The 17,189-nt window shown below is 49.5% G+C and overlaps 1 protein-coding gene across 3 annotated transcripts in view; it reads left to right on the top strand.

The window, feature by feature from the left end:
- Window positions 1–2,083: 2,083 nt before the first annotated feature.
- Window positions 2,084–17,189, top strand: part of ano1a (anoctamin 1, calcium activated chloride channel a) — a 32,805-nt gene continuing 17,699 nt past the window's right edge. The window contains exons 1-9 of one of the 3 annotated variants that reach the window (XM_068316468.1): window positions 2,084–2,220; window positions 5,403–5,533; window positions 10,317–10,670; window positions 12,063–12,161; window positions 14,107–14,258; window positions 14,937–14,991; window positions 15,433–15,484; window positions 15,693–15,748; window positions 15,876–15,917. In XM_068316468.1, the coding sequence (XP_068172569.1) occupies window positions 5,462–5,533; window positions 10,317–10,670; window positions 12,063–12,161; window positions 14,107–14,258; window positions 14,937–14,991; window positions 15,433–15,484; window positions 15,693–15,748; window positions 15,876–15,917 (882 nt within the window). In that variant the 5' untranslated portion in view covers window positions 2,084–2,220; window positions 5,403–5,461. Of the gene's footprint in view, window positions 2,221–3,563; window positions 3,817–5,402; window positions 5,534–10,316; window positions 10,671–12,062; window positions 12,162–14,106; window positions 14,259–14,936; window positions 14,992–15,432; window positions 15,485–15,692; window positions 15,749–15,875; window positions 15,918–17,189 lie in introns of those variants that run through there. The other 2 variants (XM_068316467.1, XM_068316466.1) reach the window with 2 other exon arrangements.

The following is a 17,189-nucleotide window of genomic DNA, read 5'->3' as shown; positions in this document are numbered from 1 at the left end:
AAAGGAACAAGTCTGTGGTAAGGAGATCAGGAACCTGATCAGACGTCCTGAACACGTTTTTCTGTCTGGTCTGGGTTCCAGCCAGCTGATCACATGTCCTACCATCACTTAATGATAATGTCTGCGCTGGTGGTTGAAACGCCCACCGGTGTGTTTGCTGAGCAATACCACTGATTTCACTTCAAACACGTTCCATAAATGTCTTCATCAGTAGGTCGATGTGGAGCGGTATGGAGAACCCTCAGGTTGTTTGCCTGGAACAACAGAACCAAATATTATCTTTAGAACCACGTTAATGCTTCATGGAGGCCAGCATACTGCTGCAGTGGTTACCACTGATGTCTCACAGCCAGAAGGTTCTGGGTTTGATTGCTTTCTGGATGTTCTCCCTTGTCTTCGTGGGTTCTCTCGGAGTATGTGGTTCTCTCTGAGTCTGTCTCGGTCTCTCTGGGCTCCTCCATCCTCCAGAAACAAGTAACTGAGGTGGACTCTTCACGCTAAACTTTCCATACGTGTGAATGTGAGTCTTCAGCTTTCATGGGGCCCCCACAATCAGCTGCCATCTCATTTGGGGCAAAGCGTCCATCTCACCAGAAGACACGTACACAGCAACACAAAACACACAACACACAACACACAACACACGTCTCACAACCAGCTCACAGACACACAACATTGTGTGAACACACTGAACTGCTCAACACTGTGTGTGTGTGTGTGTGTGTGTGTGTGTGGGACACATTCGCAGGAACCAGTGGTCCCCAACCACCGGGCTGCGGGCCATTAGTTACCGAGCGGCACAGAACAGTTGCGTTTTTCTTTTTTTTTTTATTGATCATCAGTCTAAAGATGTTTTCTTTTGACAAATTACTTCTGTGCGGAACGGCACACAGACGAATGCATGCGCCTGTGCCTCTTGACAGGTCTCGATCACGTGACAGATTACCAGCCGTTACCCCAAAATGAAGCGCCCACAACTGTGATTAAAGTCAAGGCAGAGTAACCTGAGATCGCCCAAAGAGCAGTGAAAACCCTGCTTCTATTTCCAACCTCCTGTTTTTGTGAAGCAGGATTTTCTGTAGTGACCAAACCAAACCAAACTACAAAGTAGAACGCACGTCCGGAACACACTTCAGGTGTCGTTGTCTCCCGTTACCCCTAGAAGGGACCAGCTTGTTGCAGAGAAACTCAGATGAATATCATTCAAACGTTGTTGATCAGACATTCTACCAGGTGAACCTACCGGCTGTCTGGTCAACACCTCAAGGTTACGCAGGTCAGCCGTGGGCGTGACCTGTGGATTCAGACCTGATCTGACCTTCACCTGCAGCGCCGGACTGGCATGAGTTCTAGTCCACAGGCCCCCCACCAGTGGTTACTCTGACACACCAGTGGGAAATAGTTCGGAGGACCCCACCCAGATTTCCACTGTGGGAAGACGCAAACAGGTTACAAAAGAGGATCCAGACCAAGGCTGATGATTACCAGTGTGAACGACTAGTAGGACTAGTAATAGTACTAGTAATACTAGTACTACTAGTATTACCAGAGGTGTGTCAGAACTAGTAATACTAATCTGCTGGTATTACGAGTATTACTATTATTAGTAATACTAGTAATACCATTACTATTTTTACTACTACTAGTAGTACTGGTAGTACTACTAGTGTAGCTGCTGCCGTTAGATGTGACTAAACAGTTCACGAAGACGAGCGATGACCTTTGACACTGTGGGAGCACCGGTGCCGTTCTGACGGGCGGTGTCATGTCGATCACTCATCCTGTTTGTTTTGGGCTGTGGTTGCTAGGCAACAATGAACTAAATTGTCTGTGTCTTGTAAAAAGTCTCCTTCAAACAGGGCTCTGTGAGACCCGTGTTGACTCTTCCTCCGCTGCGTGTTCACACACGCCTGTGTTCACCCACAAACCCTCAGCCGGGTGGGACTGGGATCAGAACCCAGTGGAGAGACACACCTGAACACAGGTGAGATGGGGGGGGGGGAGGTATGTTAAAAAAACAAGCTCCCATCCCATTTGTTTGCATTTGAACGTGTTGTGACGTCATGGCCTGTCTGAGCTGCGGTGAGAAGCTACCTGAGGAGGAGGCGCAGCGCTTCCTGCCCCGCCCATCCAGGTGTAGGCCGTGTTACCGGGCCCAGCCCACGCATAAGCCCAGGTGTCCCTCCACCGACGGCGCGTCTCCGCTGCTCTGACGGAAAGGTAAGCCCTTCTACCCCCACTGGGGCTCTTTATCGGGGTGTTGGTTCCAAAGCTGAGGGCAGCTGCTGGAGGCGTCGTCCTTTTTGTCATGATGTTTTCTCCCCGTCGGTTCTCGGTTAAACCGGTTGGACAGCGTCTAAAACCAGCGGTGTCATATGCTGCTGTCCACTGGGAGCGGAGGGACGTGTCTTCTGTCCCCCAGGGGGGACGGAGGACCCCTCCCATACGCTCGCTGCGGCGGTTGCACCGTGGGTATTGTGGGGAACATCGAGGTGTGTCTGTCAGAATGAACATCTGTTCTTCTGACGATGGAAGCAGCAGAGAGGGAATCCAGAAGTCCCTCCGTCGGTGCGTCAGCCGGCGCGGTGCGCGCGTCAGCGGCTGATCGGCGCGGAGATAAACGGGACGGATCGCGGGGAACAAGTTTGTTGTGGTGGTTCAGACACGAGTGAACACGGGTCAGTGGGGGGGCAGGGACGTTTTAGTCTGTCTGTTAGTTCTGCGTACTGGATGTATTAAAAAGATGTATTAATACCCGGCTGTCCGCATGCCGCGCCGCTCGCCGCTCGCCGCGCCGCTCGCCGCGCCGCTTGCCGCGCCGCATGCCGCGCCGCTCGGAAGATGCGACGTTCAAATCCCAGAGGAAAAATGACAGCGCGTCATTCATTCGCGTTCTGGAAAACAGAGCCGTTGCTCTTCCACATATCTCCAGTCTGCTTTAACGGTATCCCAGAGTTCAACGCGCGTATGCAAACACTCAGGTTATTTCACACCTGAGCCTCGAACACGACGTCATACTGTCCTTCTGTGTTCCTGCTCTTCTGTGTTCCGCTTTCAACATTTAATTGTTTTATTCCGACGTCCCACCCCGACACGGACCAGCATGGTTCTGGCTCTGGTCCGGTCACGTGTTGATGTGACGATGAATTTCTGTTGAATCTGAAGTTGAACGTCAACATTCCAGAGTTTACTCCCGGGCATCACGACAACCTAGACACGTTCAGGAACTAACTAGAATACTGGTTAATTACCTTAGAATACTAGTTAATTTGGTCAGACACGAGCTGAATTAATATCCCAGGCACCTTGAAGCTGTCATCACTCCTTCAGCTGGTGTTGTGGGTTTTCCTGGAGGACCTGAACGCATCAAAACGCGCACGATGTTCTTGGAGCTCCGCTCCAAACGCGCCGCCACAGAGTGACCGGGCGGTGTCGTGTGGAGGCGTGGGATCTGATGCGAGGCTCTCATCCCGGGGTGTGGGGTAGGGGGGGGGGCGGTCTTGAATGGGACCCATCAACCGTTTTTATTCCGTTCGTCCCAATGAGCCCGAACCGGTCCGCGGACCCCTCCGCCTCCCGCGGAGCGTTCTGAGCGGTCCGTCAAGCTGTCCACACATCATCAGGAGGTGATTGGACGCGTTCCGTTCACCGTTTGCATGGAACGGACTGGAGGGAGGCGGTGAGAGGTGCTGAGGGTCTGGTCGGGTTCTGGAGGAAGGGGGGGGGTTCGGGGCGTTCAAACACCCATGGAGCGACGAGATGATGAAGAGGAGGCTGCCGGGAGCGCAGAGCCGCACCGGAGACGAGCGGAGCCCGGTAAGAGCGCTCGGTCCCCGCACACGGTGCTGACAAGAGGTACCGGGATGATCCGGTACCGGGATGACCCGGTACCGGGATGACCCGGGACGATGAAACGACAGAATAACGATTAACGATCAATTTTCGGTGCGGATCTCCGGGTTCGTTCAGGTAGACGGCAGGTGCGGCACCAGTGTGTGTGTGTGTGTGTGTGTGTGTGTGTGTGTGTGTGTGTGTGTGTGTGTATCCACCTGCACCCCCTGAAGACAGCCGGGTGCAGGTTGGAGATATGAACCCCCCCCCCCCTGTGGAGGGGAATTCATGGTGTGACTTTCTCCTGAATCCACACCGCGGACCTCGTCTATCCAAGGACAGGTCCACATCCAGCCTGCGAGGACCAGGAATGGAACCACCAACCTTCCTAATGAGTCTTAAGGCCCTAGTCCAGACCCATTCAGGACGCGGGTTGGAGGGTGGTGATCCCAGTCGCTCGCTGGTGGAACAGCCCCGTCATCCGTGGGTCCTCCTGTGATGTTTGCCGTGTGGAGAGCGGTTGGTTGTTGGGTCAACACAGGATCAGGTCTCTGTTGACAGTCAGCAGACGGATGCCGGCAAGACGCCATGGGTCTGGAGGAGGGATCCTGGTTCTCAGGTTCACGCTGACCTCACCTGCTAAATGTCACCGCTACCGGTCAGAACCGGTTCCACAGGCTGTCGCCAAACCGTTTTCTAGGGAGCCGATCACACCTGGTCACAGGAGGACCAGTCCTTCGCTAACAGAATGGTGTGTGAACGTGGCCGGTGTCAGGTTCCAGACAGGTGGAGGAGGTTCGAGGCCCAAGGTAATAATAAAGCATGTAGAATACTACATGCTTTATTATTACAGAACGCTGAATATGAAGATGTACAGTGTGTGTGTGTGTGTGTGTGTGTGTGTGTGTGTGTGTGTGTGTGTGTGTGTGTGTGTGTGTGTGTGTGTGTGTGTGTGTGTGTGTGTGTGTGTGTGTGAGACAGTATAAACTGCATAACTGTGGGTAATCACATTATATTAACGAACCCTCGAAAGCCTGATCCATTAATAAATGACTGCGTCTCGTAGCGCCGCAGCTGAACCATGACGGCGTCTATCAGCACTGTTTCCTGTTGGGGGGGGGGGTGTCTAACCAAGTGCATCCTCCAGTTTGTCGAGTTATTTTTACCCTTCCTTAGCAGAGGGCGGCCCCAATGTAGTTGCTTGTCTGCTGTTGGACAGAGTCTGGTGATGGGGGACGGGTTCGGGAAAGGGACCGTGGACTTGTTTCATTGTGGACTGAGCCCCTCCACACGTCTACATATTGTTAGCCTAATAGCATAATTGCCTATGTCAACTGTGTTCATGTAGGGTTTGGTTAGGGTGTTCATGTAGGGTTTGGTTAGGGTGTTCATGTAGGGTTTGGGCTTGTTTGAAGTTGTTTCGTGTCTCTGACTTCATGGGGTCTACAACCAGCCTGGGGGGCCTCCCTGTAGGTGCAGGTGGACTCATTGTCTCATGGTGGAGGGGTTTGTTAATCTCTGAGATATTAACACTGATGGCTAATGCTAACTCCATCTCCCTGCTGTTCCAGATTCTCCTCCTCTGGGCTTCGAACCCTCAGACGTCCCTCAGCAGGGGGACCCCACCATCATGAAGAGGAATGACAGCGATCACCTGGGCATGGATTTGGGCAACACCAATGCCAGAAACAACGAGTCCATAGTAAGAGACCACATTGTTCCACAGCTGCAGGGTGACAGCAGATAATCTAACGCTGAGGCTGAGGGGGTTAGTGGTGGAAACTGGAACAGTTCTTCTTCATTAGCCCAGAAATGTTTGACTACATTTAAATTATGACTGTGGGGAAAACAGTCATGTGGCCCCTTGTCTACAAGAAAAGTCAATTGTAAATAAATTCAATGCAGATGAAAAGATATAAATATTTATGATGCAATAACTGTTATTGATACAGAAGCTCTCAGTACTTGTGAAAATAGCCAGTGGCAGAAAATGACGGTTCATATGTAACACTTAATATTGTGATAGTATAATGCAGATATACTGAGGGTAGAGGATAACAGCAACGACCACGGCAGTGGTTACAAACGCAAAGGCAAGGTTCCAATCACTTCAGGCCTGAGGAGTAATGGAGGACATTGAGGTGCAGGAGAATCAGGGTACCAAAGAAAGACAAGTACACACAGTTCAACTTACAGAAGACAAATTCAGTCAGGGACTGGATAGGGTTGGGCTCGGGTTTGGGTTGGGTTAGGGTTTAGTTAGAATTAGGGTTAGGGTCAGGGTTAGGGTGTGGTTGGGGTTGAGTTGGGGTTAGGGTTTTGTTAGGGTTAGAGATGGTTTAGGGATGGATTTGGCATAGAGTTAGGATTGGGCTAGTGTTAGGATTTCCTAGGGTTAGGATTTGTTAAGGTGGGGTTGGGCTAGGGATAAGGTTGGGTAAGGGTTAGGATAAGGCTTGGATTTAGTCTTAGAGTTAGAGCTAGGGGTTTGGGTTAGTGGTTGGTTTTAGAGTTAGGGGGTCATGGTTTGAGACAGTGTTAGGATTAGAGTAAGGGTTAGAGGTTTGTGTTAGGTTTAGGGTTGGAGTTAGGGCTGAAAGGGTTATGGTGACAGGATCATTTTCAGTAATGAACGATAAACTACAATTGATGTATTTGTGGTCTTAATGAAGAGCTACAACACTGTCTCTTTCTCTCTCTCTCACTCACACACACACACACACACACACACACACACACACACACACACACACACACACACACACATACACACACACACATCTATCTATCTATCTATCTATCTATCTATCTATCTATCTATCTATCTATCTATCTATCTATCTATCTATCTATCTATCTATCTAATGATGTTTTACAGTAATATTATTAAAAGTAATAGTAATCTCTGATCTCCCAGCATGCATCAGCTTCGTCCCTACTGATATTGTGAAACGCCCCTAACATGAAACCCACTGGATGCTGGGCTGGATTTGGCTCTGTGTGTGTGTGTGTGTGTGTGTGTGTGTGTGTGTGTGTGTGCGTGTGTGTGTGTGTGTGACTGTGTGTGTGCGTTGGAGGGACGCTGTGTGTAAATCAAGCCCAGCAGAAGATTGCTGTGTTTCCCTGTGGCACAGTGAGAACTGCGTTGCTATTGGTGAATGATGCAGGCCCCGCCCCATCCTGACACGTCCACTGAGAAACAGTCTCTGAACCCCGTAGTGCTGATGACTGGTGTGTGTGTGCGTGTGTGTGTGTGTGTGGGTGTGTGTGTGTGTGTGTGTGTGTGTGTGTGTGTGTGTGTGTGTGTGTGTGTGTGTGTGTGTGTGTGTGTGTGTGTGTGTGTGTGTGTGTGTGTGTGTGTGTGTGTGTGTGTGATGAGGCTGGGGGCCATACTCTGAGTGTGACGCTATAAACACACATCAGAATTCTGCTGCTGTAACGACGTGCTGTTAGCCTGAAGGGATTATTTGACTGGGCCTGACAGGTGTCATTTAGATCCAGTGGTCCATAGGGGTCCAAAGGTGCCCCCCACCCCCACCCACCCCCGCCGCCGCCATAGGGGACGCCATTCTCAGACCACAGCTCCTGTTGATGTCCAGAAACTCTCCATTCTCTATCTGATTTGCTGGATGTGCTTAAAATTCACGGTGATTGACGACAACCAAACATCAGAATCAGAATCGGTTTTATTGGCCATCGTTTGTTGAAAAAGGAGGTGTTGTCTCAAACTGTACATTCATACATTTAATTTAACTATGCTAATTACTTTAAATACTATAAATAACTATACTAAATACAAAACACAAGACACAAAACGCAGTAGGTGGGGGGGACACAATGTACAAGTGCTGAGTGCATATGTAAACAGGATGCAAGGACTGGAGACAAATAATTTAACAATTGCAGTTTAAGTGTCTGATGGCTTGGGGGAAGAAACTGTTCTTTAATCTGGTGGTTTTTGAGAGGAGGGCTCTGTAGCGCCTCCCAGAGGGTAGACTTTTAAATAGTCGGTGTCCAGGGTGTGTTGGGTCTGAGATGATCTTCTCCGCCCGACTCCTAGCTCTTGAGGAGTACAGCTTTTGGAGGGAGGGCAGGGAGGTCCCAGTGATCTTCTCAGCAGACCTGATTGTCCTTTGTAGTCTTGTCCTGTCCCTTTGGGTGGCAGCACCGAACCAGACTGTGATGGAGGAACACAGAACCGATTCAATGACTGCCGTGTAGAACAGGACCAACAGCTCCTGTGGCAGACCGTGCTTAGCTGCCTGAGAAAGTACATCCTCTGCTGGGCCTTCTTGAGGATGCAGCTGATGTTGAGAGTCCACTTCAGGTCCCGGGAAGCAGTAGTCCCCAGGAACTTGAAGCTCTCCACCGAGTCCACAGGGCCGTCTGTGATGGTGAGGGGGAGCAGAGGGGAGGGTAACTTCCTAAAGTCCACTGTCATCTCCACAGTCTTGAGCGTGTTCAGCTCCAGGTTGCTGCGACTACACCAGTCCACCAGCTGTCTCACCTCCTGTCGGTGTGCAGACTCATCCCCGTCCTGGATGAGTCCAATGACAGTTGTGTCATCTGCAAACTCCAGGAGTTTGACATGCAGAACATTGTTAGTTAGGACTTGAGAGGACAGAACATTCATCTCGTTCTGGTGGTTTAAAGCCATAAATAGTTCACTTTGTGTCTGTGATTTCTGTGTCAGTCGTGTTGCCTTCAGTACGTTATTCTCCTCCTAGAACAACTGGAAACAGAATCATGTTGGTATCATTGGTGGGTGTTGTCAGTGCCGTTGGGGCCCTGGTGGGTATTGTCGGTGCCGTTGGGGCTCCAGTGGGTGTTGTCGGTGCGGTTGGGGCCCTGGTGGGTGTTGTTGGTGCCGTTGGGGCCCTGGTGGGTATTGTCGGTGCCGTTGGGGCTCCGGTGGGTGTTGTCGGTGCCGTTGGGGCCCTGGTGGGTGTTGTCGGTGCCGTTGGGGCTCTGGTGGGTGTTGTTGGTGCCATTGGGGCTCTGGTGGATGTTGTAGGTGCTGTTGGGGCTCTGGTGGGTCTTGTTGGTGCTGTTGGGGCTCTAGTGCAACAAGAGGGCCAAGGTCATTCCCTGGTGAGTGTGATTTCAGTTCCCAGATTGGATCTTCACCAGAGACCTGGTCCTCTGCTGTATACCCCCATCTGTCTCACTCTAATATACACTGAACTTAAAGAATTCCGTTTATATGTATAAAAATGGGTTCAGCGGGGTTTTTTACATCTTAGGCTAACGTTCAGCTATCAGTTCTCTGAAACGTTTGTGGAGAAACCATCTCTGAAGAAATACTCGAGGTCAGATCGGAACGTGGAATCGCTGGTGCTGAATTCCCATGATGCCTCACATGGAATTCAGCACAAGCAATAACACAAAAATGCATGAAAATATGAAAGATGTGGGGGCTAGCTGAACGGCTGGGAGTTAATGCTACTAACATTGACTAACAACACTGTGAATGCTGTGGGGTGTTCCAAAGCTGACTTCAAGCTGATTTTAACTTGATACCTGTAGCACCTATGCTATGCTACATGCTACGTATCTACCATACATAGCACACTGTGTCTGTAATATGAATATATTAAGAATGTATATCATCAGTCTAATGCGTACCTTCGTGACATACCTCTAAATGGTTGACGTCAAGTGAACTCCAGTTGTCGTTGATGACTGAACTGATAACCACTGGCGATGTCCTGACATGTGACTTTAAGTCTGTGAAGTCACTTTTATTTTGTGTGTCACATCTGCACAGTCTTTCATTTAGTCCTGAACATATGCTTGTGAGGACTTGACCCCGGAGTAGGATGGGACTAGAATACTTCAACGTGACCCAGACCTGATGAAGCAACCGCTGGGCTAGTTTCCTCTGTTATGAAGTCAGACAGTTGGGTTCTAGGCCCATCCTGGTCTGGAGCACCAGGTAAAGATGACACACTATATTGAACACAGAAGGACCCCAGCTCCTATCAGGATGAACCCAGCTCATTGGCGATGCCCACACCTGGGGCACCTCTATTTCCCGGGGCTGTAATCTGTCAGGACCAATGTGACGCGGCGTGAATATTTCTTCATGCTAACGCCACATGCATGAGTCACATGACCTTGAGCACAGAACACTGTAGTCAGAGTATAACCTACTGCATCATGTGTGCGATCTGTTCAATTTTACACACGTTCAAGTGTCCACATGTTTTTTCTAGAGATAGAGCATGGTTTTGTTTTTTCTAGAGATGGAGCGTGGTTCTGTGTATCTAGATCATGTTCCAGCTTCAATGTGTGTTCAAATAATCCTCATATTTACTGAGCACTGAATCATTAGAGGAGCTTCAGTCAATGCAGCGTCTGTGCATGTGTGTGTGTGTGTGTGTGTGTGTGTGTGTGTGTGTCAACATTTAATCACACTGCCCCCCCTCCCCCCCCTTGAGAGCTTTGTGCATTAACATGAGGTTGTTGTGTTGTTTCTCCTCCAGCCAATGAGCAACCTCTACCTGGACGACGTCTCGCCCCTCTACCCGCGGCTGGGCCCCTACTTCTCGGACCGGCGCCGCAGGGTGGACTATGTGCTGGCGTACCAGATCCAGAAGCCCAGCAGCACCCAACGCAAGGCACCCAAGTTCGACAAGGAGAAGCTGAACTTCGTGCGGCGCCTGCGACGCAGCATTAGCCTGAGGAGCAGCCGCGCGCCGCTGCAGCCCAAAGAGGACCCGGAGATCGCGGCCCAGGACCAGCAGTCGGACTACCACGAGGACGACAAGCGCTTCAGGCGCGAGGAGTTCGAGGAGAACCTCCTGGAGACGGGGCTGGAGCTGGAGAAGGACGAGTCGGTGAGGCTTGGGTGGTGACACATGGTGGTCAGTGCTCCTTCCCTAAAAGACCAACGTGGTTCAGTGTGTGGAATACACACACACACACACACACACACACACACACACACACACACACACACACACACACAGCACGTTTTCATCTTATTTATAATGTGCTATATTGATACATTCATCCTCCTCAACACTGTGACATAGGTTAGTGGACGGAGTTAAAGTAGGGACTTCACGCAAGAGCCAACAGTTCAATATACTTCATGAATGCAATACATTTTGTCTTACCTCTCCAGGTAACATCCCATGTTACCAGAGAGGTAACATGGGATGTTAGCCAGGGATCTCTCATTGTCCATAACGATTGTCGGGAAACACAGCTTTAATAATCTCCTGTCTGCAATCATCTTCTATGTCCTCCCCTGATGTCTATCCCATGTGCTGACACTGTGTGTTTTTCTCCCAAAAAATCCTCCACGATGTTCACCAGCCGGTCTCATCGTGTTTACACAGCGAGCCACGAGTTACATGACCGAGAAGGTAGTTCCACGCTTAGTGCAGAAAAATTAACAGTTATATCATGGAAAACAAGATTGAAAAACACGAGAAAATGAGCAGAATACGTAGCTATGAAGTTACCGGAAGCTAAAAAGTTCCAGACTATGGTGGATCTGACAGTAGCGCAGGCGTTCACGTGGCACATGTAAACAAAACGCACGTGCACCCAAGGGAGAAAGGAGGTGTTGATAGAGAAAGCTTAGAGGCACGCCCATATACACGGAGCGTTTGGGAGCGGAAGTGATTTTATCAATATTCAATCAAAGATATTGAGGATCACAGATCGGTTTGGGGCAAGACATTTCACAAACAGGGTAGTTGGACACCTGGCAGCTGAAAGACATGATTTAAACAGGACAGGAATGACCAGGACCAACGTAGGACTAACTCATCGGCGCCTTGGCCTCACAAATGACGTGTGTTCCTGGAGCGCAGGGAGGAAGCTCCTGCAGACAAAATGCAAATTCCCAAATTGGGATTCCAATCCAGAGCCTTCCTGTTGTGAAGAAGTAGAACGAGTCACCACGCCCTGGGTTCAGTGTCCCGTCCTGCAGCGACTTCTGTTACATGTCTTATGTTAAAGGAACAGGAAGTCTGGTGTCATGTTAACGCTTGTATGGAACACAGTTTGGAGTGCAATTCATTTCATGACTACAGATGATTAATTTATTGGGTCTTGCTGCCTTCATGCAGACGGACTACGTTGGTATTGTCAGTGATAACATGCAAACTAAGACACACGTGTTCATGTTTGCGATGTGATTGAAATACGTGTTGCGTGTCATTGCGGTGGTGTTTTCACACTGTGGAATATTTCATGAAGACGTTGTTGTTTTGCAGAGTAAGATCCTCGGCATCGGCTTCCTGAAGATCCACGCCCCGTGGAACATTCTCTGTCGAGAGGCTGAATTCATGAAGCTCAAGATGCCAACAAAGAAGGTAGTGAACCCATGATAAAACAGATGGTTCCTGCATGCAAACTTAAACTTTACTGTACAAAAATAACTCACATGCTAACAGCACACATGCTAACAGCCATAACACATGGTAAATGGATGTGAACATTTACATTACATGTGGTACTGATTTGGGATTATAACCTGTAAAGAAGTGTTGTTCTCATAAGAATTTCAATTTAAATAAAAATGCATTTAACCAGTTTAACTAACTCCCCTGTAAACTGCCACCTTATCGTGGTGGGGGAGTTTGAGTGTTCGAATGATCCCAGGAGCTATGCTGTCGGGGGCTTTATGTTCCTGCTAGGGTCTCCCTTGGAAAGCAGGTCCTGGATGACAGGCCAGACTGAGAGCAGTAACAAAACCCCTATTGCGAGAAAAATATCAAGGACCCTGACATCGCCCAGTATGGCGCAACCGTGGCCCCAACCTGGAGCCAGGCCCGGGGTTGGGGCTCGTATGCGAGCGCCTGGTGGCCGGGCCTCTGCCCACTGGGCCTGGCTGGGCTCAGCCTGAAAGGGCGATGTGGGCCCAACTTCTGGTGGACTTACCACCCGCCGAGGAAAACATAGGGGATGGGTTTGGAGTTTGTCCAACCAGTCCACATGTATTTTGTTCATCTGAGGGCATTCGATTGTGTCCCTCATGGTATCTTATGGGGAGTATTTTGGGAGTATGGGGTTCGGGGTCCTTTGCTGAAGGTTGTCCGGTCCCTGTATGACCTACACCAGAGCTTGGTTCACATTGCAGGCAGAAAGTCAGACCTGTTCCAGGTACATGTTGGACTCCAGCAGGGCTGCCCTCTATCACCGGTTCTGTTAATAATCTTTATGGACAGAATTTCTAGGCGCAGCCAGGATCCGGGTGGAGTCCGGTTTGGGGACCAAAGGATTTCATCTCTGCTTTTTGCAGACGATGTTGTCCAGTTGGCCTCATCAAACCTGGACCTTCAAGCGTGCACTGGGACGGTTTGCAGCCGAGTGTGACGCGAGTGGGATGAGGATCAGCACCTCTGAATCCGAGGCCATGGTCCTCGACCAGAAAAGGGTGGGGTGCCCTCTTCAGGTTGATGGACAGTCCTTGCCCCAAGTGGAGGACTTGTAGTATCGTGGGGTCTTGTTCACGAGTGAGGGAAGAATGGAACGTGAGATTGACAGATGGATCGTGTAGCTGCCGCAGGGATGCAGTCGCTCTATAGGTCTGTCGTGGTGAAGAAGGAGCTGAGTCACAACACGAAGCTCTCGATTTTCCGGTCAATCTATGTTCCTTCTCTCACCTATGGTCATGACCTTTGGGTCACCGAAAGGACAAGATCCCGGACACAACCGGCTGAAATGAGTTTCCTTCGTAGAGTGGCTGAGTGCAAACTTCAGAGATAGGGTGAGGAGCTCAGTCACCAGGGAGGAGCTCGGAGAAGAGCCGCTGCTCCTCCACCTTGGGCGGACCCAGCTTGGGTGGCTCAGGCATCTATTCTGGATGCCTCCTAGACGCCTCCCTGGGGAGGTGTTCCAGGCATGTCCTAGCGAGAGGAGACCTCGGAGAAGACCTAGGACACACTGGAGGGACTATGTCACTCGGCTGGCCTGGGAACGCCTCAGGATCCCCCGGAGGAGCTGGAAGAGGTGTTTGGGCAGAAGAAAGTATGGGCATCCCTCCTGAGACTGTTGCCCCCGTGACCCGGCCCCCGATAAGCAGTTGGAGATGGATGGATGGATGAATTTAACCAAATTCAAATGAAAACATTTGGCAGAACTTTCAACTGTTTCTAGACAGATGTACATCCCAATCTGAACCACAGAACCAGAACCTTTTATGAAGGCGTGGATTCCGTCTAGGGAGACGTTCCTTATCCGTTGGTTTTGAGCTCAGTGCCCCTTGATGAACTCATCAGCCCATGTTGTTCTGTTGTGCCCCTCCCCCCCCCACAGGTTTATGAGGTGAAACAAGACAGTAATGTAGTGGAGAAGATCCGAATGTTCATCCACAAAGTTACCGCTCCACTCCACCCAAACGTGGACAATACCATGTCCTCGAACATCAAGCCCCTGTCCCACCCCTTCTCCAGGGAGAAGCAGCACTTGTGAGTAGAACCTATGACTGACCGTGTGAAGCCAGACGTTATAACTGAGTCTTTAGTGTTCAGTTGAATCTAAACCCGTGGATCCTAACCAAGTAGATCATAACCAGTGGATCATAACCAGTAGATTCTAACCAGTATATCCTAACCAGTGGATCCTAACCAGTGGATCCTAACCAGTAGATCCTAACCAGTAGATCTACCAACTTTATTTATAGCTTGTTTATAAAATGACTGTGCTTATCTGAATTGACAAATGCTTTACTAAAGGAAAGATAGAAGTTTTCTATCAATTTTAAAAAAGAATCTCAACTTGAATCTTTCCCCGCGATGCGCTGGCAATGTGTTCGGGGTGTACCCCGTCTCTTGGCTTTACCCATGATCCACGAAGCGAATGAGTGGCTAAAGAGGAGATGATCTGTTCTCTTGTCCTCATTGTCTTGTCCTTTTAGTCTTCATACGTTTTAACGAAGATAGGAGTAGATAGAATATAAAAGTTATCACATAACACAAAACCAGTAATAACTGCCTTCAAAAAATTACTGCCTTAAAGGCTGTCATTGGGTCCTTTAATCATCTTTCTCTCCTACAAAGTCATCATAATCTAATCACTGTCATCTCATTGATCCTCTTTCTTTCTGTACACAAACTAGAACTGAACCGCGTCTTGTGTTTTTCTAGGTTCGACCTCTCCGACAGAGACAAGTTCTTCGACAGCAAGACTCGCAGCTCAATCGTAAGTGTTTCTCGGAATAGACGCGACTCCTTCGACAGGAAACACCGCCGTGGACATGGGTTCACGCCTACGCGGCTTGAGATTATTGAATGTATCCATGTAGCAGCTTAGCGGTGGGTTTGCAGCCCTGCTCCAGCCGATATCTGTCCGTGTGAGTCAGAGCTGTGTGTCAGAGTCAGAGCGGCGCGATGCTGCAGCCTCCACATCATACGTGTGCTGCAGCCACATCCACTCCCACTCAACGCTCCACAGCTTGATTCATGGCAGGGTCAGGTGATTAGCTGCTCGTTATTAAACCGATCCCCTCAATCACAGTAACGATTGGCTTCCTACCAGGGTTCATCAATAGAACACAGTAGGAGTGTGTAAAAGCTGGGCCCCAAACACACAACCACCTGTTTACTGCTGCCCGTTGTCGAGTGTTCTTGTCTGTCTCCTCAGGTTTATGAGGTCCTGAAGAGGACAAAGTGCACCAGAGCCAAATACCCCATGGGTAAGTAAGATACTCCAAGGGTAAATCAAATACCCCAGGGGTAAAATCGTTACCTGTAATAGAAACATCCTCTGTCACTCCATCTGGGGGCTAAGTCATCACAGTGGAGTGTGTGTGTGTGTGTGTGTGTGTGTGTGTGTGTGTGTGTGTGTGTGTGTGTGTGTGTGTGTGTGTGTGTGTGTGTGTGTGTGTGTGCCTCTCCTTGCAGGCCTCACTAGCCTGCTAGCTAACGGTGTCTACACAGCAGGTTACCCGCTACATGATGTGAGTATCAGTCACATGTGTATCACGACACCGTGTGTTCCTACTCTGGACAGTGTTGTGGGGTCCTGCTGTGTGTTCTGTGTTCACGTGTGTGTGCGTTCTTTAACGTGTGTGTTCTGTGTTTCAGGGAGACATCGTCGGCTTGAATGCAGTGACCAATGACAGGAAGGTGAGTCAAGCAAGACTCTCAGTTTAAATATGGAGCAACTCAAAGTTTAGACCAATGACTTTAACTTTGATTCTAGAGTAAGACTTTGGTAGTACTACTTAAAACGACTGACTGTAGCTCGTATCAAAGGCCCACCCTCTCCTCCTGAACTGTCTGATCACACTCCATTGTGTTATGAGACGTGACGTCACCTTTCATTAGACAAAAATGATGATTGACAAGTTTCTTCTTGACGTGAGGTTTGTCACAACTATTGTTTTCTGGTGGTTCCTGTTAGTCATGAAACCATTAGTGATCCCTCCTGTCTGACGGAACCTCATGCAGTCAGTGTCGACTGTTAGTGATGGGGAAAGGTTCTCTTGTCAGCCTGCATAGGCTCTTATGTCAGCCTGCAAAGGTTCTCATGTCAGCCTACATAAGCTCTCGTGTCAGCCTACATAGGTTCTCATGTCAGCCTGCAAAGGCTCTTGGTTCAGCCTGCAAAGGTTGTCTTGTCAACCTATATAGTTTTTCATGTCAGACTACATACAGTAGGGCCTTATGTCAGCCTGCAAAGGTTCTCATGTCAGCCCACTAAGGTTCTACATACTGCAGGTTCTCATGTCAGCCTACATAAGCTCTTATGTCAGCCTACAAAGGTTCTCATGTCAGCCTACATAAGGTTGCATGTCAGCCTGCATAAGTTCTCATGTCAGCCTACAAAGGTTCTCATGACAGCCTACATAGATCTCATGTCAGGTTCACTGTTAAAAGCGGGCCAGGTTGTCTCCGGCGCCGCACCTGGGTGTTCTTCTGCTGTGTTTGACGTGTCCATGTGGGGACAACAAAAGGTTTACAGCTCAGCTCCATCCACTTCTAATGCTAACTATCTAATGCTAACCACGTAGCACACCCATGTCACTGACTGCACTCAGGAACGTGCTGCATGACATTTAATGTGTGGTCAACATGTGGCGGTTAGCGGTGTAGTTATGTCTGTGTTAAGGTAATGAAGATAACACCGAGGCTGCGTGCTAACAGCAAGAAACTGCGTGCTAACACTCAGTGGCTGCATGCTATCAGCCATAGGCTGCATGCTAACACCCAGATGTTGCATGCTTCCAGCCAGAAGCTGCATGCTAACAGCCAAAGACTGCATGCTAACAGCCAGAGGCTGCATGCTAACAGCCGGAGGCTGTGTGCTAACAGCCAGAGGCTGCATGCTAACAGCCAAAGACTACGTGCTAACAGCCAGGGGCTGCATGCTAAAATCCAGGGGCTGCATGCTAACAG

Source organism: Antennarius striatus, chromosome 1 (assembly GCF_040054535.1).
Source record: "Antennarius striatus isolate MH-2024 chromosome 1, ASM4005453v1, whole genome shotgun sequence".
In the NCBI taxonomy this organism is placed as follows: Eukaryota; Metazoa; Chordata; class Actinopteri; order Lophiiformes; family Antennariidae; genus Antennarius; species Antennarius striatus.
Note: the sequence above shows the minus strand (reverse complement) of the source record. Positions and strands in the feature narration are given on the sequence as shown.